Raw genomic sequence first — 24,510 nt, forward strand, 5'->3', positions numbered from 1 at the left:
TTTGTCTGTGTTCAAAAGTTTGGCACCATGTTTGTTTCTGGTATTTAATCAAACACACTTAAGCCACCAGAGCCACATTCAAATTTCAAACTAGTGGATGTTCTCCCTGTAGTTATGTAAAATTCCAAAACGGAAATACATACAGTCGGATTTGAAATATTTAATCCCAAAATGTTTAAAGTAGGCTTAAAGGAAAGGACTATCGAAATTAACTTGCTATTGGATTCTTCTCTGTTTGTCCCCTCGTCATGTGTGTCTGTCAAAACTGTTTTTTAATTTAAGCTGTTGCAACAGTCATTTCAATATCAGGTTACAGCATACTGCTAGTTTAACTCCATCTTAAGGCATAACTCACATAAATGATTTTGACATCCTCCTCTAAAATGGTGAAAAAAAATATTTATTTTTAAGACGTTTTCTCATCTCTCTGGCGTATTTGCTCATTGAAATCATTGTTTTCTCATCTCTCTGGCGTATTTGCTCATTGAAATAATTGTTTTTCAGAATGTTGTAAATGAATTTAGTCGGAGAGATGCTGCAGCATTTGTGTAACCTTGTTGTGTAGGTTTGGGCGCTGTAGTTAGTCCAGTACTGCAGCAGGCCATATAACTATTCTATAACTGGAATGATGGAGTGGTAGCAGTTGCGCCACGGCTGCTGGCAGCTTAACTTTTATGTGGTAAAGCAAATGCATGAAAATTAATTTCCTGTTTTCTCTGTAGATTCCACGAAAAAGCTCAAGGATGTGCTGGAGGAGTTTCATGGTGAAGGAGTATTGTCAAAATACAATCCAGAGCAGGTGAGTCAATTGTTTTAATGATGCTTGCTGACATAAATCAATGAATAATGAACATTTGAGTGCAGTTTAGAGATGATCTTGTTAGACTGGCACCAAATGTGCTGACAATAATGAAAAGTAAACCAAACCGGTTAGTTTGTTTTGTTAATAGCACTTGTGGGCAGCTTTTAGTCTTCGGTGGCGGGAGTCAAATCGAGAGTCAAATTAGGAAAAACAAACATACAAAAAAAGGTACATCAAGTGAAAGATATTAGAGAATCCAGTATGATGCTCAAAAGCTGGTAGTTTTGTTATGGTGGATAAGTAGTTCTTGTTGTATCCAACAGTAGGATCTGTAAAGATCTAACAATGATGTCTTTATTGGTTAGTCGTTTTGTCTCGCTCCCAATCACAAGCCCTTGTGTCTTATCCAAAATCATCTTCACCATTATAGCTCTGATAAGTGTCATCAGGAGCCTCACACGACTGCTGTGAGACAAATGACTTCCACTGTCTGACAAGACGCTGTCATCAGTCGAAGGAGCTGTGATCAATGATAATGGGATGTCACACGGATCACTTGATTCTTTTGTCATGATGACTCATCATTTCGCCTGCTGTCGTACTATCACTGGTGCTCATCTAACATTTGCTGAGCTTATTTTCGCTCATCTTCTTTATTAAGTCATTTTCCCCCTTATGTATTTTCAATGACATCATCACTGCCCTGGCTCCTTAGAAACCAGACAAAATGTCCATGTGGTCTGTCTGGGACTCGCAACCTGGCGCCACAATGGACGACTCTGCTTCGCTTGGGCTATTCATCACTGTGTGTGTTCATGTACCTCTAATGACTCATAAGTCTGCAGCGGAATCCACTTAGCCGACTGGTTTTTACTCCATTTCCACTCATCGCCTGGATAAGTGGACCACACCGAGTCTGGATGGCTGTAAATCCAATGACACGGTGGCACTTAACTGTTTGGTTTCTCATTCGGGTACCAAACAACAGTTGTGTAATCATAATCGGACTGATGAGAGACAGATGCTGTTCATTACACCCACTTGGTTTTCTCATTTGACAAAATAAGTTAACCCCCACATATGTCGACTGAGTAACTTGCAATGGGTGTCATGGGTGTTTTTTTTCCATTTGTACTAATGCGGCCCTCGGGTGATCACAGAAGAAAGCAATATGACATGTCCTTTTTTTCATTCATTACAATTTGAATTCTTAAGAAAAGTATTTTTCTTTTTTTTATGCAATTTTTGTGTGTTTTCCTCTCCCATGGCTATCCATAGACATTGAGGTACATTAAATGTAAATGCATTTTTATGTATAACACACATTTAGCTATATTTCTTGTCCTCAAATTAATAAAAAATACATACTTACTAAAATGCAGAAATGCTCCTTGTGTTACCAATATATTCACTGTTAAAAAGATCTTGTGTACTTTTATCAAAATATTACTCTATTATAGGCATTATAGGCATTCTTTTGGCGCAATGTCACTGCATCTATCTAAAAATTTTGATAATAATTGGCGCTCATCCAAGAGGCACCCTGCTGACCCCTCTCATCTTCGATAAGATATTGTCAATTAAATTGGGATAGGTCTTCACCACTTGTGAGGATGTCATTCATATCCCCAGTAGTTTTAAGTAAAAACAAATGTAAGAATATTAATAATAGCAAAACTAGACTAGTAATTACTTTTTTTTAATAGGATTCTTTAATGCTGGAACATAGGACCATTTTTGGAATTTGAATCCAAGATTTTCTTTTTTTTTTTCTTAATGGACACTTTGTTGAGAGATTGTGTTGGGGGCAGTTAGCATGCATCTTTTCTGAGGACATTTGAAGGGTTATTTCGAATGAACCTACACTCTGAATCCTGGTCAGATTCCGTGTTCAACAACCTGTTGCCCCTCAACTCATATACAAGTGACTTAAAGGACTCCTCAGTGTGGTTTAATACCCTGTCAGAAACAAAGTGACTCATTGCAAATGACGTTCTCATTTTCTTCTGCAAGGTTATGTCATTTAGGCAGGCAGGTCTTTCCTGGGAGTCTGTGATCCAGGCAGTCAGGGTCCGCCATTGTTCTCCCATTAAATGTCAAAATAATAATAAAGTCAATCAAATCACTCTGGCAGCCCTTCAGAAAGCAAAAGGACGAAATGAACCATGGCGATGTATCACAGCTGCTCTCGTCAGATATCCACGGTCATGAATGCGAGCCTACTTGCTGAGAAAGTAATCACGAGTGAGGAAAATCTGTTCTCTTCAAGGTTGAGAATTTCCTCACATTCATGTCATTGGCTTTACTTTCATGGTGATTCATTATAAAGCTCATACATATTTGAGGTTTTCATGTGTATTTGTGGTGTGAGAGAGCCTTTTGGATGGTATTTTTTGAAGCCGCCATGCTGCTAGATGTATGGCATTTAAAAAACCTGAGATTTGTTTGGCCAAATAAGGAGACTAATATCATGCTCCCAGGGTTTGGGTCAGCAGTGTTTAGCTACAGGAGGCTTCTCATCACGGTGTACTCACACGGTGTGATTGATGTCACTGAGTCATGTTTCCATACTCTGGGTTTGTTAGCTTGACTTTTGCCCTGTTTTGGTGTAGGTAAGACTCTGTTGGTCATTAGACAAATGATGCTTTCATGTTCTTAATTCTCAGACGCTTCTATTACAGACATGGTGAACCCTCAAAAAGACTGGAATCCCATGTATTCTAATGGGATGTAAATGGCAAACTTATTCTACAATTTTGGAGCCAAAGCGGCAAAGAGTGGTGAATTGCATGAGTGGGCTGATGGTGACTGGAGGTTTCACCAGGTTCGAGATGTGCACTAGGTCTGATCTGTTTGTATCCTGTTTGTAATGCAGAAAAGTATCGGAGTGGATGAGGTCAGTCAGAGTATCTGGGCAGGTTGAGAACCAGGTGAGAGACTGCATTCTTTATGAGCGGTTCTGCATTCTCTAAGGAGGTCTATGAGCCAAATACTGTACAGAATGGAATTGTTGCAGCTCTGTTGGCAGTGAGATTTGCTACTGATTCTGTTCTGTGAGCAGGACCAGAGAGTTGTCAGGGTCAATTCTGAGGCCCATACTTGGTGCATTTCAGTGTTGTCTTGGTTGAGCGTCAGGTCATGTGCACACATCGAATGAGAGTCGAAGGTTCGTTCTGCCTATATGTTCTGCCATGCTTCATGGCCCCAGGAAACCTTGGACCATATACATGTATCTCAGCTGACTTTACATTCTACAGTCAAGTTGTGTCGGTAAAAGTACTTGGGCTGCTATAGTAGTTCTTTTTATAATGCAAGCAGAAGGTAGATGATAGTCTCATAAGAGTTGTGTCATACAAATACATTTTTTTTATTTTGTTATTTTTGAAATTCCTCATGTCTTGACGTTCAAGCAACATTTCCTTTTGGGTTTTGTCGCAGAGATTTTCCTGAGGGTGGGCGAAACCCCCTCCTCCTCCTGCATCAGGACCAAAATTTCTCTGTTGCATTCATTTTAGGGACATGCCTGCTGTTTGCACGTATTGTATATCACATTGTATTGTATTCTTGTTTAGAAAAGAAATAGTTCAGAGCCCCAAAGAAAAATGTTTGAGATCCACCCACCCAACGAAACGCGACACAACGCATCACTGAATTCAGCCTCTTGTTTTCAGATTAATTGAAATCTTTTTGAGTATAGAAAGCTGTACTCCGTACCCATCTAACACCTAATTAGCCAAGTCATGTCATGGATAAAAATCCCATCTCCATCACAAGTTCCACTTCGTATACATTAGCTAACAACTTCTTTCTTTCCTCTTCATTGTTCCTATCATTAAACAGCAACAGGATGTTCTCAACAAAGTAAGACTCTGTGCGCCCTGCATGCTGTGTAGTGTCTCATTGAGCAGACTGCATGAACTCCAAGGACTTGATCGTACGGCATTTACTGACTAAAGCGCCCATTGAATTCATCACAGACACACATTTTAAACTGAAATTCATTATTTACAGTGGTAGTCATTGAGGTTGTGCAGTCATAAAGAGTACTCAGGTTTTCATGTCAACAACAAACTGAACTGGTCGGTCTTCCTGAGGTCATTCATCCGTGACGTAGATCATCCGCCTCTTGTACTCTCAGCATGTTCTTTAGTGACCTTACATACGTCTTTTGTCCCCCGTCCAGCCGATAGACTATGAGGGCTTCCAGCTCTTCATGACCACTTACCTGGAGAATGACATCCCAGAGGAACTGTGTCAGCATCTTTTCACCTCCTTCAAGAGCAAGACTGGAGGATGTTCTCCGGATCAGTCTCGACCTGGGACCAGCTTGCTAGGTAAAAGTGCGTTTTTACTTAAAACTCAATTCTACAAAAAGTTTTTTTTAGGTGGATCCTTGAGCAGTGTTTCAGAATAGGATTGTCTTCATCCACCGGAGTTGATCACCGGAATTGTGAGCCTGTAAATGTATGCCAGACCATGTGATGTATTTTACATTTTAACAGAACCGTATCTATTTGAAACCTCTTCCATTTTGTCTGACAGTGTTACTTATGACAAATAATGTTCATTTAATGTTCACAATAAATCTAAATCAGACATATGAAGCTGTGGATCATCTTCGATGGCCCTGACAGAAAACAAAATAAATCACCTGAAGTAAATCCTGCATGTATGAAATATTTCCGGAGCAATGTTAGTTGATATAGAAAAAAATCTTTAACACGCTACTCATACAAAACTACAATAATTATAATCTTTAAATTTTGGATGGTCACTTTTGTAAAAATAAATCCTTGACTTCCAGCATCACATCAGAATATATGGCGTTTAGGTAGCTGTGATTGTTATGTGAAAAAAATCAGATTTTTGGCTTGTAATGAGAAAAATTCTGGGCAAGATGGCCATTTTGGAATACCATCTGTTTGATCCAACATTTACCCCTCTCTGCTGCACAAATGTCATGCAAATCAACAAGGACACAAGGACACACACCCACATGGTGACTTGCAAATCGATGCACAGGAAACTTGACACACAGGCAGACGGACGTCTGAACCTTACTGCGCTTCGACAGCCTCGAGCTCTGTGACGTACTTCAAGTCTGGGTTTTCCCAATTCCCTGAATTCATCTCTTCACTTCTCGCTTCACTGCTGACATATTTTCTGATGACGTGATCTGCAAGTTCGATCATTTTTAATGAGATGAGCAGTTCATCATTATCAATTGAGTCATATTCCTAAAGTTTGGTTGTGACTGAGTCATGTTTTTTTTTTTTTTATTTAGTTTGTCTTGTACAGTTGAGATACTTTTATTATTCACAATCATCAAATTGACATCCACTGAAAGTGAGGCAGCTCATTAACCTCTGAATCGTTGGCTCTATTATAGAGAAATTGGAAGGAAAATCCTGTAAAAATTAAGTCTCAGTGTGGGTGACTTGTGTCGTGACTGTGGTTCCACTGCCATGTTGTTACTGCAGAGCAGCTGATCACAGACAAGGAGCGCTCAGTTAGGGATCTATTTCTCTGTGTTTGAAAGAGATGCAGCTTCCAAATATAAGGTGAAAATTCTCACAATTACCAGAGCCCCTTTTATTTTATTTTATTTTATTTTTTTAAACATTTGACACGTGGTTGACACAGACGTGGTGGCAGTGTAGTTTCTGCTTCAATCTCACAACAAGGTGTCAGTCTGGCTTGAGGCGATCTTAACTCTTTTTTTACTGGACAGACAAAAACAGACTAATGACTCTAAATGAGTCTCAAGAGTCTGTCTACATGTACCCTGTGATGGACTGCAGGTCTGTCTAGCTCTGTCATTCTATGTCGATTGGATGGGCTCCAGCCCCTCCTTGATACCAGAATGGGAATCGGTAGCAAAGAATCTTTGTAGATTCTTCTACGATGAGGCTTGGATTTTTCTTATACATCACACCAAAATTGTACAATCAAGTTCAGCAATATTGATAATTTAAAGATTAACTTCACATAAAAATGACTATAATATGACTCAACTGATAATGATTCTGTTGAAATTGTGTTCGTCCCAATAGATAGTTACACAAATGATGCGTCAAAGAAAGAAAGGTCATCGTGTCCTGTTCTAGAGGCTTGACCTGGCCTGCACTGCCACCTAGTGAAAGTTTGGCGTCAAATTTCTGCCCTGTTTCTGACGATGTTATGACGTTATTCTCAATGTATAAGACATCCATAAAAAAAAACATAATCTTACTCATCTTTTGAAGTTGCTGGTGATTATAATTTGACAAAAGAACAATGCCATTTACAGGAATATTTGCAGTATACTTAAATATGACTTTTAAGTCCACAATAATGTCACAAATAACACTCAGTGACATTTGAATTGTGGCTATGAATGTAGTTAGGTATCAGGCATGCTGTAAAAATGCGATAACATAAAAGTATGAAATAACCTGTTGTCAGCCTCAATTTTCCACACTTATCCCTTTACTATTTTGCTCCTCCTTCTTGCATCCTGCTGCTTTTTCCCTCTTCACACATTGACTGACTGCAGAAACGCGATCCATTGATGCTGGTATTTCTATCCAGACTGAAGTGGCCTGTGCTCCCATCACAGGTAGCTGACTGAGCAGCCTCCAACACGACGGTGTTGTCATTCTCAGTGGACAAAAATCTCTTTGGCTCATTGGATTGTTGCTTCCTCATTCATGTGTTACTGTGTTCAAGTGTCTTTCCTGAAACTTCTTGTGAAAATGTTGACAGCTTTGTTTGATATTGTCTTTGTGCAGTGTAAACTCATCTATATCTTCTCTATTTGCATCCATGGTTTCCTGTATTTTGATTAATGTTGTGCTGTTACATTGTTTGATTTAATTTGGTTTTCTGGATTTATATTTCAAATTAGTTATGTGTTCTAATTTGTGACTTTCACTTGGGGCCCTAAAGGGATGAATGGGAAGAGCATCCTGTCTGCGATGGGTCGTCACACACCTGAGCAGTCGGGGTTGATGAGCAGCGCTGGTACAGGAGCGACAACCTCGCCTTGTTCATCTCGCTCGTCATCGCAGCGTTCTGGCGGTGGGGCCCACACTCCGGGGGGTGCCCAGCGTTCTCCTTGCACCCAAGCCAAAACCTCAGACAGCAGCAGCAATGCTCTAACCCCCAACACTGGTCCTGCCAAAGCTCCTGTTCAACCCACATTTTCGCCAGGTGAGCCTGAACTGCCCAGATTTCTTTTTGTTCAAATAATTGACAGTCCACTCTTGGTGCAAATATAAACTGTGTTTTGGACACCATTGGCATGCTTCATTGGTCTTCGTGAGCTTTAGTTTTCTGTTGACTGTCTTCTCTAAATGTGTAACCTCAGTGGTAGTGGCAGCTGCATCTGTGAATGACTGTGTTCCGCAGAGAAAAGTCGCTCAGAGAAACATTTATCACTGCGGAGGAGTCCCTCGCCACAGAAAGGAGCGCCCCTGCCGTCGCCTCAGGTGGTCTTTCTCAAGGATATAGTGTGCTATCTGTCTCTGCTTGAGCGGGGAACGCCAGAGGACAAGCTGGAATGTGAGTGACAAGGATGCGGATGAGGGATGAGGTGATCTCGGGGGGGACAGGAGCAGTATTGATTTGTATGAATGTGCTCAGGCAAGTCATTTATCTGGTCATAATGGTAACACAGCTCAGGGCAACAACATGTAATGAGATGGTGACATATTTTTCTGGCCATTTTCAGCAGAGTCACTCCACGGTGCACCTGGTTAATATTAGAGGAGCAAGGAAATGTAATTTAGTTCCTCAACTGCAGCAGTATTCAGTCTGCTGCTCTCACATCATTAAAATCTTCCAAGCTATTAAAGGAAAGAAGAATAACTGTAGAAAAAATTATATGGGACAGAAAATTATTTTTTCATTTTTTTTTCTAAGTAAAGTTAGTTTAAAGTCTGTTTGCAATATATTTTTTTGTTATTTGGTTTCTCAGGTCCCTGAAGTAGGCCTGTTAAAACTGAATTTAAATAGCTACATTTTGTTTGACTGGCTGTGAACCTATGGACATATGGAGTGTGGGGAGGAATGACAGTGTCACAACTGCTTATCAGCCATTGGTGTGAGTCAATGTGAGGTCACTGTTCCCTCTTTCTCTTCTAGTCATGTTCCGGCTCTATGACACGGACGGCAACGGAGTCCTGGACAGCTCTGTGAGTGGGTTCTTTTCTTTACCTTTTGTTTGCTCACTCATGAGCTAAATATAGCAACCTGAACACTGAGTGAAAGCAGCTGTGTTTACATGAGCTCATTTGTTATGGTTCTGCTCACTTTTATACTCTCCAGATGTTGAGAGGAGCTCGTATATTGCAACACTCGTCTCAATATGTTTATAATTACACATATAGACAGTTTCCATCACAATTACTGCGCTTTATAATGAATGTTTTGACAGTCAAAGTGAAAACAAGGTTTTGTTTTGCAGGAGCTGGATCGCATTATCAATCAGATGGTCCATGTAGCGGAGTATCTGGAGTGGGATTCGACAGAGCTGCGACCGGTGTGTAAGCGAAGGTGGATCTTGTAACTTTAACCTTTGTGAAATAAAAGTGATGCAACACTGCATCTGCAGATCCTGAAGGAGATGATGGAGGAAATCGACTATGACAGAGACGGGACTGTCACACTGGAGGAGTGGATCAGGGGAGGACTCACAACCATCCCTCTGCTGGTGCTGCTGGGAATGGACATGGTATGTGTGTGATAACTGTTTAGGGGTGAAAGGTCAGTTTATATAAGCGGATTCACACATTTTAACAGAATCACACATTCTAACATCATCTTTCTGTCCATTTCAGAATGTTCAGGAGGATGGACAGCACGCATGGCGTCTGAAGCACTTCAATAAACCAGCCTACTGTAACTACTGCCACACTATGCTGCTCGGGGTCCGCAAGCAGGGTCTCTGCTGCTCCTGTAAGTCTCCCCTTTATCTAAAACTATGATTGACTGTATATTTGAATAGTTTTGTAGCAACCAAAGTCAAGAAAGGCAGAACTGCATTTGAAAAATAGAAGAGGTGTGAAAGTTAAATTACCTAGTTGACAGTATTCATCCAGAATAATTAAAACATAATTATTGATTATGATTAATTTAATATCTTGTGTCATGATATATTGCGATTCATGAATTACATGATGATAACATTAGTATTACATATTGTTTATAGTAGGGGTGAATTGAAAATATTAATATGATCAATTAGAGGTTTTAGGATTAATCATAATTAATCACATTTTAATATTTGATACACGAGTGACTGAATTCATATTTTGTGCTCTCATTTATTCTTCTTCATCATGGATCTTTTGGTTATGGCCTGGATGTTTTACCCTGTTTTCAGATGTCCAGATGTTACAGGAGTTATTTGGGAGCCATCAGCATGAAGTAACAAAACTTTTTTTTCAGTATGCAAATACACAGTTCATGAACGCTGTGTGTCCAAAGACATTGCTGCCTGTATCAGCACCTACGCCAAGTCACGTCGACATACCAATGTGAGTGAAAAAAAACACTGGTTGTCATCACATTTAGATACATGCTTCTCAGCAAAGCTTGTTTCCTCTCTTATTTATCTGTGTTTGCATCCCTAGGCTATGCAGCATGTTTGGATTGAGGGGAATTCGCCAACCAAGTGTGACCGATGTCACCGAAGCATCAAGTGCTATCAGGGACTGACGGGTTTGCACTGTGTTTGGTGTCAGATCTCTGTGAGTGACCTTCATTCAAACATTTTTTTTAGTATTTAAATACAAACTTCAAAGAATAGAAAACTTCCAAGAGAATCTTCATTAACCAGATTGTATTACATTTGGTGTCAAGTCAATAAAGTAAAAACTCAATTTACTCCACTAGTATTCAGTATGAATAAATATATTATGATAATACATATATGTATATAAAGTTTTATTTGTATGATGAAACAGTGAAAATACTAATTGCAAAATTAAAGCAGCAGCTGGGGCTAGATTATACAGTGGTGGAAAATAAGTTTTTGGACGCCCTCTGCATTCTGCAGAGTTCTTATGCCAGGACTACTAAATATTATTTTGATGATGTGATGATTTCTTTTTGGGTTTTTTTTTTAACAGTTTTTTTTAACACATTTTCTGTTATTTGTTTACTTTGATACAATTTTGAGAACTTACATATTGTTACTTTTTGTTGTACACAATAAACAAAAAGAATCATAACAAACAAAAAATGCCATTATAATATTTATGATGGGGTTAAATTTTAAATTTGAAGTGGTGTCTCACAGAGACTTATTTCTGCCACTGTAGTTGTAAGAATAGTAACGATAAGATTTATGTAAACTGAGTTGTCAGAGAAAATAACAAAGAAAACCTTAAAATATAGGATGACAGATTTTATTTTATCAGGTACTCTGTTTCTAATGGGAATATCGTGTATGATGCACCGGACACACACGCTATGACCTTACATCACCGCTAGATGGCGTCACTGACCAGTTTTTCCAAGTAACAGGGCCGCTCCCATGTTCCATCTGTCATGGATAAATCACTGTTTTTTGTTGACATGTACGAACGAGCAAGCTGCCACATTGATAACCCATCAGGATAAATAAGTTTGGAAGTTTGTCTTAATCCCTGGTACAGTCAGGATCACAGATGGACGTCCTCCCCCAGTTCTTATGTCTGTGCTTCTCATCTCTCTCAAAGCTGCACAACAAGTGTGCGTCCAATACCAAGCCTGAGTGTGACGGTGGTGCGTTGAAGGACCACACACTGTTGCCATCGTACATTTGCCCTGTAGTTCTGGTAAGATGGGCCTCTGCTTCATTTCACTGTTCACCAGATATAAACGTGGTCACTTTAAATATAGTCATGCACATGAATCATGTCATTCCCCAGTGATGCTCGTTGAGGTTAAACTATTAAAAATGCTGCCTCATTCTTTGATCATTGATGTAATCCCAGTTCCTGATTTTGCTTCTGGCTAGACAAAAGAGGAGGAAGTGCATGTTGCTATTCTTACTGTGGAGATCAATTCAGATATTCTAAAAAAATAACTGGCAAGTCGGTGCAATTATTATTTTGTTTGCCCTTCATTCTTATGTTTGTTTGACTCTCCAACTTGACTTAAATTATGAAAGGGGAGCTAAATGTTCTGTATATTCCGTCGGCATAGTTTCCTGTCAACGACAGCATGAGTGTACTGGTGCCCGTGACTGTAGAGTCATAGTTACTCTTCTCTAACAAGTGGTGTCAGGCCTCTGGCGTCCAAGCACCTTCTTCAATTTCATGCGCCGTGAAGGTTCTGCTTGGCATTACTTCACCTGACTTTTTAATTCCCTCACAGTGAGGCACCTGCGTGACACAAGGGAAGTCACTTACAAACAAATTTGTTTTTTATTTCTTTTAAAAAAATTGATAAGGATCGTCAGTCAGTTGCCAAGCGAGGAGAAGGGGAATCTCCACCCAGCGTCAGCCCGGACGACACAAACCAGATTTTCAAATTCACTCCTGGAGACGGTCAAGCGTTGCAGGTAATTGAGTGGATTCATAATTCTATTAATAACCCTGACCTTACCGTTATCTTTTTCGCAACTGTCTGTCATCAGGCATCAGCATGGACATTTATGGAGCTTTTACATGCTCACACAAGTTCATATGGTTTGTTTTTGAATTCTCCTCTGCCCTTAGATCAGCCCTCTTCCTGGTACTCACCCACTCCTGGTCCTGGTTAATCCCAAAAGTGGTGGTAGACAAGGAGAACGGTAAGTTCATTTGATGGAATAGAAAATGACAATGCTGCAATACGGATGAATTTTTCTTTCTTTTTATATTCATGTTCTTCTGGTTCCATGGTGACACACAGACACATGCATGTTTGTATTTCTATCCTTGTGGGTACCTCTCACCCTAAAACCGACCATCCAAAACAAATGGTTAACAATGACAATGACTCTTTACCAACTTTAAAATAATAATAATTATAATTGGTTATAAAGTTTTCATGCTCATATTGAAGCTTAACCTCATGGGGACAGCAAATATGTCCCACATAGCACATTGTCTGCACATTTAGGTGTGTTTTCAATAATTAGTCCCCACAAGTATAGCTATACTAGTACATCCACACACACTTGGGTTGCTTTACGAGGGGGGGGATTCTTCTTGGAAGTATTCATGTCATGAGAACACTTCGTGTAGCTACAGTGGTGACTTATATAAACATTGGATGTGAATGATGCGAACAGTAAAGAATAATGATCAATGTTGAAAGATAATTGCTTGATCTTATTTATGAAAATTCACATCAAAAGCAATTGATTCTAATGCAGGTTTTGTCGATGTCTCGCAACAATATGACGATACTGTGTACCAGATTTAAAGAAAAAATACAGTAATTCTCAGAAAATGCACTACAGCTGTGTGTCACTCACTCACTTGGCTTGTCAGAGTCACCATGCATATGACAGGATCAGAGCTGTGGATGACAATCGAGCAATGAATATAGCAGAATGTTGCTAAGTGAAAAGATCGTCTGATTTAATACTGCAACAGCAAAAATATTTGACTATCTAAATTGTGTTTCACAAAGCAGCAATGGGTGAAGGGCAACTGTCCAGATGTTTAATAAATCTTGTTATATTTCATAACATATTGTTACAGGGTCTTGAGAAAGTTCAGATACCTGCTTAACCCCCGGCAGGTGTACAGTCTGGAGCAGGGTGGGCCCATGGTGAGGTAAGGGCTTCTTTCCCCACAACAGTATACTCAAACTGTTCTGGTTTTATGGGTGTCTAATATTTAATCAGAATTTAATCTTGTAGTGCTTCATTAACTTTAATGTAACTTATCATAAAATTCTGTTAAGTTACAGTAAAGTCCCAAGGTAATATTCTCAGAGTCAGACACGAGTGGTCAGTTTGAAGTGTGCTTCTGTTTCTTTCCATTTGAAAGCTGCATGGTAGCTAAAGGGTTGCGTCTATACGTTGGCTTTGAGTCTGGAGACGCTCCAGTGACGTCATTTGCCTCCCACAGTTCACTGATCCTCTTCGGGAGGAGCTATGTGTATGTTCATCTCTAAACTGACAAGCACGCAGACAGTATGGTGCTCACTTGGGCTAACGGGGAAGTGAAGCTTTGGCTGTGACAAATTCCACTGACAGCACAGAAAAGTATTTCAGTTCCTGTGCAACAAAGGTTTTCGATGGGCGGGCACATTTTCTAAATAATTCAATGAGAGTTTTTGCACAAACAGACACATTTTGGTGTGTTCAATAGGGGCACAATATAATTTTAAAAGACACTCAAACCTGTACAGATGTTCATTAAATGTTTTTTCAAGAAAAAAAGGTTAATCTGGTCTCCCGTCACATGGAGGGTTAACCCTTTCCAACTGACGCCAACTGTTGCCATGGCTCCCTAGCAACAGGCTCAGCAGGCTTTGAGGTGAGAGGAGCTTTCTGGGAGTAATTTGTGTCGCAGATGTCATTAGCCCTGCATACTTTCTGCTGTAAAAGACAATGTTTCAGCTCCCCTGCTGTTACAAATCTCTGTTTTGGCTCGAGGTTTATGCGAACGCTGCGACTGAGTTCGGCCACCAACTGACAGGATTAGGTCGCGTGATTACCAATTTTTTGCTGACAAAGAATTTGGTTGCAGGACAGTTTGTTCCCGAGATATTTATCTATATACTCCAGGCGGCATGTGCAATTTGGGGAGTTTACAAATGACTTTTAAGTTACATTAAAATCAGGGGTGAATTTTTCTACTTCAAGGGGCCTCTGTGTCGCATCTGTTAGTGACAATGTTAGCCAGAGGTCGCTGAGACAACCTCTTGGGTAGCATGGGTAGTGTAGCCAAGATCAAAGTTAGCATGTGGAAATAAGGCATATGCTTCGAATCCAGATCCAGATGACCTGAAATATACCACCCATGGCAAGTTACCGGTGATCTATGCTTTCTCACTTGCTTATGGGGATTGAGTTTACTGGGCAGAGAAGACCCACTGGGTTGTTGAATAGCTGGAATCCATGGCAACATGCATTATAAAAGATATGGCAGGAGGAGGTGGAATAAAAGTGGGTTATCAGACGGTTAATTCATTTTCAGGAATGTTGTTTCATCTTGTCATTATTAACAATTTTTTTTAATAAATCCATCACTGTAAGTATCAATGATCATTATTTCCTGACTGGCAACATGGACTCTCGCCAACTTAATCACTTGAAATGCTTCTTTACTCTCCTGCGGCTCATCCTCGTTACTTGCCGGTGGGGGAGGACTGGCTGTTAGTGAGCAGCACCAGGTGGTCCGCGCGAAAGGGGGCGGTCTCCTGTCTGCAGCTGTCTGGTTATGGACGGAGATGAAAAATGGAATCCACACTTTTGCCCCGACTCACATTAAAGATAATTTTGATGGACATGTGTGACCCTGAGCGCCGTGTGATGATTGTGTTCCTGAGAGATGGGAACACATCTGCACGTGGGCAGTTCATTCACCGAGCTGTTTCTGACATGTCAAGAGCCAATAAGGAAAAAATATTTGTCCCCGTGAAAAGGTCCACTTTAAACTCAACCATATATTTGAGTGTATTTCAAGAGAAAATGGCATATACAGCAAAATATTCAACAGCATTGATGGCTAGTTACTGAACATCATCACCATCACCATCAACGCCGGTAGAGGAGTGCTCATTCTGCAACAGCTGTGGAAGTCATTCGAAATGCCAACACCATCTCTTCAGCTACTCTTTCACTGTGTACCTTGAAAAAATTTAATATATTTTTTCATTTGTCTATATTTCTGTTTCACAGAGCCCACTACATTCATGTTGTGTTTATAAATGTGTACAAACTTAGACAGTCTTATTTTGACTGTATAGCACTTTCTATACAGTATCCTTGGTGCTATATAAAGCTTTAAGGTGTTTCCATTATTTTTTCCAACCACTGTACTTCATGTGCTCTGTCTTTTTGTTTGTTGCTAGAGTTCTACAATGCCACCCTCTTGCTTGGAATGTGTACTACATCATTTACAATGACGTCTTATTTTACAGAGCATGTTTTGGAAACTGGCAGGTGGAAAAATCAGATTATAAAAGATGTGTCTCTGTGTGGTTGTATCATAAAATTCATATTCAATTATATCAATTCTGGAGGTGCCATAATGAATAGTGTTTTGATGCAGATCATGGAGTGGGAAGTAATAAACAGTGATAAATAAAAAACTATATATATATATCTGTGATATAACATGATTCATAAATATTTTCTTTATGAACTGTCAATAAGGGTCTAGACAAATTATGCTGCAGAAGCACACAAGGTACGAATGAGTAGCTTTAATTAAACCTTTCCCCTGTCAAAAGACATCATGCAAGGATGCATGCTCCATTATGGCCTTTATGACAATTTATTGTAGGCTTTATGATTGAAAGAAAATCACATGAGTTTTTTTGTGCTCCGATATTTCATGAGGAATAGAAAGTTATCCAGAATTGTGACTCTGTAATGGTAATTCATCCTCAATAGTGTTTTTTAAGGAATACATTGAAATTATTAAAATATTGTATATTGAACCAGATCTATCTTGTTCCTTTTCTTTTTATTTAAATCTACTTATCCACAGACTCAACTTTTTCCACGATGTTCCTGATTTCCGGGTGCTGGCGTGCGGCGGTGATGGCACTGTGGGCTGGATACTAGACTGCATAGGTACAGGCTGCAAACAAGCAACCTCCATTTCACCGCCATCATCATTTAACTTTAGATTAGGTTATGATTAATAGTTTACATCCCAAAGGGCAGAGTTGCTAAATATAACTTCAACAAGCCGTCATTTGTCATCTGTTGGATTAAAGAACCTTGTGTTTGCAGCAGCAACATAAATATTTAAAACCATATTAAAGCTCCGTGGGATTTGTGTTTTGTAATCGCAAAGGCTTCTGTCTCTGGCTGTGTTATTATGCTGTCATCTGAACTTTGGCTTTTCTTCAGGTCTTTCTTCATTAAGAAGAAAAGAAGTTTTTGTTTTTGTTTATTTAATGACATGTATGACATATAAAGGCTCTCACTAAATGTGTGATGGAGGCACACCTTTAAAGTAATCTGTGTCGCTGGTGAACATGGAAATGCCAGTTGACGTAAAGTGTAAAATTTATCTGACCTTGGAAGCCCTCGAATTGGCCTCGAGTGCCTCTATTTGTTCATATCAAAACTTTTTTCTAACTTGGACTTTCGAAGTTACATGTAGCGCATTTTAAACTGCAGTTTTCAATAGGAAAATGTCCTCTTGTTCCAGATAAGGCCAACTTTGCCAGGTACCCCCCTGTGGCCATCCTTCCTCTGGGCACCGGGAATGATCTCGCTCGCTGCTTACGCTGGGGAGGAGGTGAGAACCAGCTAACTAGTTAAAAAAAATGTTACTGTAACGCATTTACAGCTATCAAGCAAAGTTAGTCACCAAATTTAGTTATTAATTTAGTTTATTAAAGAAACATAATCTTGGAATTTTTTTACTTACAACTTTTATTCGTTTTGGTTGGCATAATGCCCTCAATGCCCTATCGCCATAGTCACTTTAGCTGCTCAAGTCATTTCATCCCCGTTTTCTTTATGATTTAGTGATTAGTGTTCAGATGAAAATGATTACTGATATGTTTAATAATTACAGCTGGAGTTGGTGATTTATTATTGTGAAATAATAATAAAATAAAAAAAATGACATCATGGAGAATAAACATTTCAATTTCATTGTCAAATAATGTGTGATTTTAGTCGTGACTGCGTGAACAACCAGAGCTTCAGTAGTAAACTACCATCGTTAAATTGCAGATCAAAACGGAGAGATTGCCGAATTGCATTTTTCTCGCGCAAACCTTCACCCATTGAACAGATATGAGTCAACATCATTAAGTGCACTTCTAGTGAAAAGTTTGTGAATACGTTATTTCAAAATAACATTCCTAACTGGTGATTTTTGTTAGGTTACGAGGGTGGCAGCTTGCTAAGGTTCCTGCGGGATATTGAACACAGCACTGAGGTGGTTCTCGACCGCTGGAATATTGACATTGTCCCCGATGACAAAGAGGAGAAGGGAGACCCGGTGCCCTACAACATCGTCAATAACTACTTCTCTATTGGTGTGGTAAGTTCTGTCGCTTGCTCCAACACGTTTACAATGCATCAAAGTCTTGTTCGCAGTAATGCCATAAAATCAAACAGATCAGGTACATGGGACTGTAAAATAAAGTTGCATTTGAAACAATAGATGATTGAATGACCTCTGTGTCAATTCTCCACATTCCTGATGTGCTCCACCCAAGAACACTGCCTGCCTCTTATGTCCAAAGCCATTTCATTACCTTTCTGTTAAACTGCCTCTATTTTAAATATCATTTATCACTTTCATGTTTCATTTTAAAAAGTCATTTAATATTTCACACGGTATAATAATCATATGGAAATATGATCACATCCTAAAATGTGCAATTTTAATATTGCGGTTTTCTCCAGAACTCTCAAAGAAGTATTATGAAGTACTGTTGCATTTTCATTGCATCTTAAATGGTAACACAAGTTATGTCATAATATGTAGTGCAAGATAATTAGCAGATTCATTAGTGAAAATTTTGCTTTTGCTTCCATTTTGGTGAATTGCTTTTTTTGGAGGGGGCAGTGGAAAGAAACAAGCCTCAGTTGCTTAGCAACTTTGTGAGTTCTCTAAGGTGCTGGTGTGCTGATTTATCTTCAGAGTAGTCACAGAGGAGCTTTGTTTCGCTGCAGCTCAGTATGTCTCTGTGATGCTGGAGCCTCAGAAGCATCACTGTTCTGCATTTAGAAAAGATGCCTTGTTTGACATCTACCTATAAAGAAAGTTGTCAGCATGTTAGCAGCTCTATGACTCCTCTTCAGCCTGTATTTGACAACTTCACTTAATACATGGCCACGTTTAGTAATCATGAATGATAAGTGAAAAGCTATTTCTGCTTAAAGATTTTAATACACCAATGTTTATACCAGAGGATGTGACCAAGTGAGTTTTGGCAGTACTTTTTGTGTACCACACAGAGATGTTACACAACCTCCCTCCCACTGGTTTCTGCATGTGTGCTGGTTTTTGAAAACCATGCATCAACCATAATGTCACACACTGGTTGATAACTGTCGTTTTTTTCATCCGGAACTTTCAAAAATGTCCCTTATCATCATGACACGCAGCCAGCAGCCGTGTGAAGGTCAACTCTGATCGGAAGCCAAATTAATCGAATGAAGTTGCTGGGATTTATTTTGTCGTAATAAATTAGATTTCCTTTCATGATCTTGTTTTATAGCTGGACGCCTCTTGCCAACGTCAGCCAGCTTCTAATGGAAGACAGATCTTTTATTAGTTAGTCGGCGCATCAACTTTAATCAGCTTTTAACAAGTCTGGCTATGTTGTTTGAGTGAAATAGGTTTCTAATTATTATATTGCTCACTTGGTTGTCTGATTGTCTGTAGTGGTTTGCACTTTTGTTCCGTTTGTAGTTAAATTCATCCGCTGTTTGTTCCGTTTCATATTTTGTTCGTTGGAATTAGATTTCCTGCTGGTTTCTGTTCCTCCGTCCGTTTGATGATCATTTTCTTGTTTTAATTATCAGATTTTTTTGTACTATGAATTATTGTTGGTTAATTCATATGGATATCTGCGAGGTCACTTTCTTGTGTTTCTTCTAATCGATTTTGTATTACTTATAATACCAGCTGTATCATGGGTTGAAAGTACAGCAGAATAAAGTAGTAGCCGTCGATCCTCCACTTCATCACTCATGGTCATGTGTCGTATCTCTGTTTGTGGCGAAACAAATGGCTGTGATAGCATGAGGAGAATAGGTGAGACTAGGGCGGATGCATAGAGTACCTATCCTTTTGTCTACAGCTCGCTGAGAGAGCACATTGCGGGATTCACCTCGGCTTTCTAATTCTAAATGAAACAAAGTCATTGGTGCGCTTAAGGATCTAGCTGTCTTGCCCTTGGTTAGATTTCTGATACCATTCTAATGTGGCGTGAACCGTAAACTCGGCGACAGATTGCCGGGCCTCCAGGATCCACATTGACAGATGGCTGTGTATCCATGAGCACACGACACCTGAGCAAACCTATCGCTGACTCACACCATTCATGACGCCACTAGTAACCCTTAAATCAGGTTTACTAACCATCCAAGGTTTGTGTTTCCTGACATCCATTAAAGAGCTTTTTATTCAAGGTTTGGTTGCTATGGAGACAGGAGACGGGCAAGGCTAAATCTGTAAGCTTTCACTGTCATCTGTCTTTTATCTTACCGACGTAGCTGTGATGACATGCTGTCGAGCATGTGGTTTTATCTAGTTTTCACTTCATATGGCTGCGATCGACGTCCATTTTTCAGTGAATATAGTCATTTTACATTTGGATATTTCTTGTTCCGACCCCTTAGATGTTAGTGAACTTGGTCTCACCACGGAATTCTTATCGACTTTTGCAGACAATACGGCTCTTTTGTGGGATTGGACTCCTTCAGTAGTTGGAGTCTGGAAACTAGTCACTGAGAGTAGAAAGATGAAGCCGTGTGCCCCAGCATCAAACTGCTGGTTATTTTCATGCAATCTAAATCAACAGTGTTCGGTAGTCAATCATTCTTACCTCAAACATTTCTTACTGCTTTGGTCCTTCATGATGGTGATGTGAGAGTGTGTTAGGATGATTCAATAGCAAAATATTTGGGTTTATTGAATGGCCAAAACAATGAGGTTGAGAATTTTAAATTAAAGGGAAAATGACACTGTAATTTCAAACATTGTTTTAGAAACCAGTATTTGTTTAAAATAAAAAAAGTCTTCAGACACAGAAGAAATAATAATAAAGAGACCACAAACTGTGTTCACCACCAGTTGAAGTGCTACTGTTTCTCACTAAATGCTGCTGTGTTAATCCAAAAGAAAATGATTTCACTAAATTGCATCGTTTGTCTGTACAATCCAAGCAGTAATGTTGCCATGACAACTGAACACTGCACCTGCACCCCTTATTTTTAGGGGTTATTTTTGGTTCTGGAGCTGTGTGGCAGATTTGTGCATCACATCGATTCGAGGCACCTTTAACATGCTGTTGTATCAATCATCAGGACCTCTATAGATGGAGATTAGACAGATCATGTTCAGGTGGCAACAGTTCTTCCCCCCATCTTATCAATCATCATTTTTGTTATGAACTGGGAAAAATTATACTCATTTACAATGATATATTCATTCAGGGTATTCAGTCTTAAATGTATGGTTTTTAAGGACTGGCCAGCCATGGCAAATTGAAATCCCTCGAAATATTGTTACCATCTTGTGGTGTAGCTCATATATATATATATATATATATATATATATATATATATATATATATATATGGTTGGAATAACGTTCAAAATAGCCTTTGCAAATGACGTATCTCTCCATATCATTTGCTGATCTTGAGAAGCATCCAGTGACAGACATGTCACTCCATTTGACAGCCAACTTGCAGTAATACTGTGACAGATTATTACTTGACCTCCAGTCTGTGAAATGTCTGGTGAGAGAAATTTGAGAAAGGAAGTCAGACAACGTCCTTTCTGCAAATGTGACGCCTTATAGCTGCTAAGTGTGTATGACTACATAACGCAGATCTACATGTCATCACCAATGACATGTGGCTCATTTTGTCCATTTACTCCTGATAAAAATGGTGTATATAAGTACACGGCGCAACACCGGACATTGTCCGCATGGCCCTGGTTGCATAGTCGTCATCCATCTCCTCCTGTCTTGGCTATTTCTGTGACCGACCATATTAATGGGTGATGACATTCCGTGTTAGGTTTCAATATCTTTAAATCCGAATTACTGTTACTAAAGTTGTACATCCTGTATTGTGTTTCAGGCTTGTGTTCCTGTGTTTCACAAGCTAATTTTCTATCACTCATGCCCTTCATTTATAGATATTTTTAGACCTGAGAGTGGATATGACCACTGAAGCTCAGCATCCTTACCAAGCTCACTTGAATAAGCCCTTTTGTGTAACAATAAAAAAATAATAAAATGAATTTAAAAATATGTTTAAAAAAATGTTTTCAGTCATTTAAAAAGTAGTCAAGCCATTTCAATTGTGGACCACTCATTGGTTTTGACTTCATATTTAACAGATCGGTCCAATATAGGAATAAGTTGTGGATAAGCCTGCCCTAAAAACCATATTTGAAAACCTGATTGAATTTACAAGTTATTGATTCTGTGTATGTGTATTCAGCATGTTACCGCAAATATTTATTCATCTATACTTCATATGCTTTTTGTCAGTGAGATAAAGTGACACTTGAGTTCATTGAAAACTAATATTAGTGTTTTTAAATAGATGTTTACCGCCAGGATTATCTGATCTGACAATGGTAGTATGTTAACATTTGTATTTATAATGCAACTAGACCTTCAGAGTAATGTTACAAGAGCTACACTGCTGACTCTGCTGAATAAGTAGACCTTTAACTCCCTCAAGATTGATTCATTGACACATTTAGACAAATTGATGTGTCAGCTGAACCAGAATCGGTGTCCCATGGTGTCAGTCCTGACAATGACTGCTCAGAATATGAGCCTTCAAAGACCAGATGTATCTCAATGACCTCTTATTAATAAATGTCACGCTGCCTGGAGCAGCAAGAGTTTGGATATCAGGCTACAAGGAAAATAAGGTGTGTGTGTGTGAAGAGAGTGAATGAGAGTGAGATGCAGAGTATTGCTGGCAAAGTCTGAAGGTCAGAGGAAGTATCAGTGACAGGAAGTCAGCCGCTGCCAGGTTCAGACCAGGTTACTGATAATGACCAGCATGCAGAGTTACACCTGACTGGTCTGGAGTCAGAAGATCGAGGGGTTTTTAAAGTATCCCATTCTGCATCTGGAACATATTTGGTTTTAAGTATGTTTGAATTGTTTGATGTATGGAGTCTCATTCTGGGTGTGTTTAACTGCTGCTCAATGGTAACCCCTCCCTACTTATTGTGCTGCAAGAGAAATTGTAAAACTATTTTTAAATGTATTTTAAAATTTTAAATCAGTAATATTAGCAGCTAATGAGACTGATTCAGCGTTTGTTTTGATAGACATGACTTGCCTTACGAAAGTAGCAGGAATTAATGATTTTCACCTCTTTTTTTGTTTGTTGGAATTTAAAAACGAACATTGTCATTTGGTATTAAAGCCTATTGTGACAGTTTATGGAGACTATGTGCTCTGTGCTCCCCCGTTTTGTAACCTTTTTTTCTTTTGTGTGTTTAAGTTGCAGTTCGAAAGAAGTGTATACCGTGGTCTTCGTACTTGGAATTACAGGCATTACCAACAGATGGTGCTCTTTGCGCTTATTGCGCACTGGAGTGGCAGTGGGCTTGAGACAGGGGACACCCTGAACAGGTCTGCAACTTGTTGCAGGCCATGTATAGACCAGCTAACACTAACACCTTCACACCTCCTTATGTTTTTGGCTGGACAAAAATCCCAACCCATCTATGGGCGAACATACAAACTCCACAGGTTCATTCCAACCTGTGAGTTGCCTCTACTTGTAATAAAGCCTATGATCTTCACGCGATAAGACTGCAACACTAACCGCTAGCTTCAGGAGGTACTTGTTAATTCATTTTGCCAAGTGCCAAGCCAATGTCTTGTGAGTTTGTTCACCAGATTAGACAGACTCTAATGACAAGAGGGGAATTTCTCATTACTAAACAGATGTGAAATGAAAGGCTGAGTGTGATGTATCGCTTTAAAATGTGGTTTTACTCATCCTTCTGGTGATAAACTCTGCAAATGATATTATTCTGGTGTGTCGTTATCTGGGTTTGAAATGGATTCATGACAGCATTACTTCAAACCTAATATCATTCAGTGTGAACGTCATTGAGGCAACACTCCTGTGGCAATGTTTTGTTTTCCGTTTTCTCCGGGTTCACATCGTCCCCCTCTTGCCATGCACTGGACTTCAAACACCACCATCAAAACAGTCCTCTTCACAAAGGATGACTGTGAGAGCAGCAAATGTCATCATTACTAGCAGGTTTTATTTTGTTTTTAAGGGTGAAAACTGGGACTGTTCTGTGGTTTCCTGCAGCATCAAACCAGATTTCAGTGACATGTAACAGCTTGTCATATTTTGGAGAGCTTTGTGGTCCTTGTTCTGTCATTGCCTTGATTTTATCCACAAGCAGTCCCGGCATTGTTCTGAAATGTTCAGATCCGCAGGCAGAATTACAATTCCCCTGCAGACAATTGTACCACATTCTCCCTTTTTGTCTTTAAATATAACCTTGATAATATTTTGAGCAAGTGCTGCATGACAACCAGGCAGGTTTCAGTGTCGACCTCTCGGACAGTTTGAGCCACAAATGCAGTTTTATTTTAAGATGCCAGAACTGCAGATGCTGCAAGATCTTGGCGTATCAAAGTCTTGTGGATGGTCAGTGTGATGCCGCAGACCAGTATGAGGATTTGACCCTGACCCTCTGTGTAGCATTACACGTGTCACCATCTTCCAGAGCTCTCTAGTCTACACATGCAGCACGAGAAGCTTGTGTCGTTTTCAGTCTCAGAAATAGACTTGATTGAACTATGTTATTATTATTACTATTACTATGTTTTGTCTTCTGCGTCTGGTTGTAGCTCAGCTCTGTGTCA

At 39.5% G+C, this 24,510-nt stretch overlaps 1 protein-coding gene across 2 annotated transcripts in view; it reads left to right on the forward strand.

Annotated features, from left to right (window-relative positions):
* LOC128765505 (diacylglycerol kinase beta) overlaps nucleotides 1-24,510 on the forward strand; it is a 70,393-nt gene that overhangs the window by 15,380 nt on the left and 30,503 nt on the right. For both annotated transcript variants that reach the window (XM_053876168.1, XM_053876167.1), the window contains 19 exons: nucleotides 723-799; nucleotides 4,643-4,663; nucleotides 4,986-5,136; nucleotides 7,338-7,400; nucleotides 7,730-7,993; nucleotides 8,192-8,344; nucleotides 8,927-8,976; nucleotides 9,249-9,323; nucleotides 9,396-9,515; nucleotides 9,622-9,739; nucleotides 10,232-10,320; nucleotides 10,417-10,533; nucleotides 11,506-11,604; nucleotides 12,222-12,332; nucleotides 12,490-12,563; nucleotides 13,462-13,536; nucleotides 16,426-16,511; nucleotides 17,098-17,187; nucleotides 17,783-17,943. In XM_053876168.1, coding sequence (XP_053732143.1) covers nucleotides 723-799; nucleotides 4,643-4,663; nucleotides 4,986-5,136; nucleotides 7,338-7,400; nucleotides 7,730-7,993; nucleotides 8,192-8,344; nucleotides 8,927-8,976; nucleotides 9,249-9,323; nucleotides 9,396-9,515; nucleotides 9,622-9,739; nucleotides 10,232-10,320; nucleotides 10,417-10,533; nucleotides 11,506-11,604; nucleotides 12,222-12,332; nucleotides 12,490-12,563; nucleotides 13,462-13,536; nucleotides 16,426-16,511; nucleotides 17,098-17,187; nucleotides 17,783-17,943 — 1,994 coding nt within the window. The remainder of the gene's footprint in view (nucleotides 1-722; nucleotides 800-4,642; nucleotides 4,664-4,985; nucleotides 5,137-7,337; nucleotides 7,401-7,729; nucleotides 7,994-8,191; nucleotides 8,345-8,926; nucleotides 8,977-9,248; nucleotides 9,324-9,395; nucleotides 9,516-9,621; nucleotides 9,740-10,231; nucleotides 10,321-10,416; nucleotides 10,534-11,505; nucleotides 11,605-12,221; nucleotides 12,333-12,489; nucleotides 12,564-13,461; nucleotides 13,537-16,425; nucleotides 16,512-17,097; nucleotides 17,188-17,782; nucleotides 17,944-24,510) is intronic.

The sequence above is a fragment of the Synchiropus splendidus genome, chromosome 10 (assembly GCF_027744825.2).
Source record: "Synchiropus splendidus isolate RoL2022-P1 chromosome 10, RoL_Sspl_1.0, whole genome shotgun sequence".
Taxonomy (NCBI): Eukaryota; Metazoa; Chordata; class Actinopteri; order Syngnathiformes; family Callionymidae; genus Synchiropus; species Synchiropus splendidus.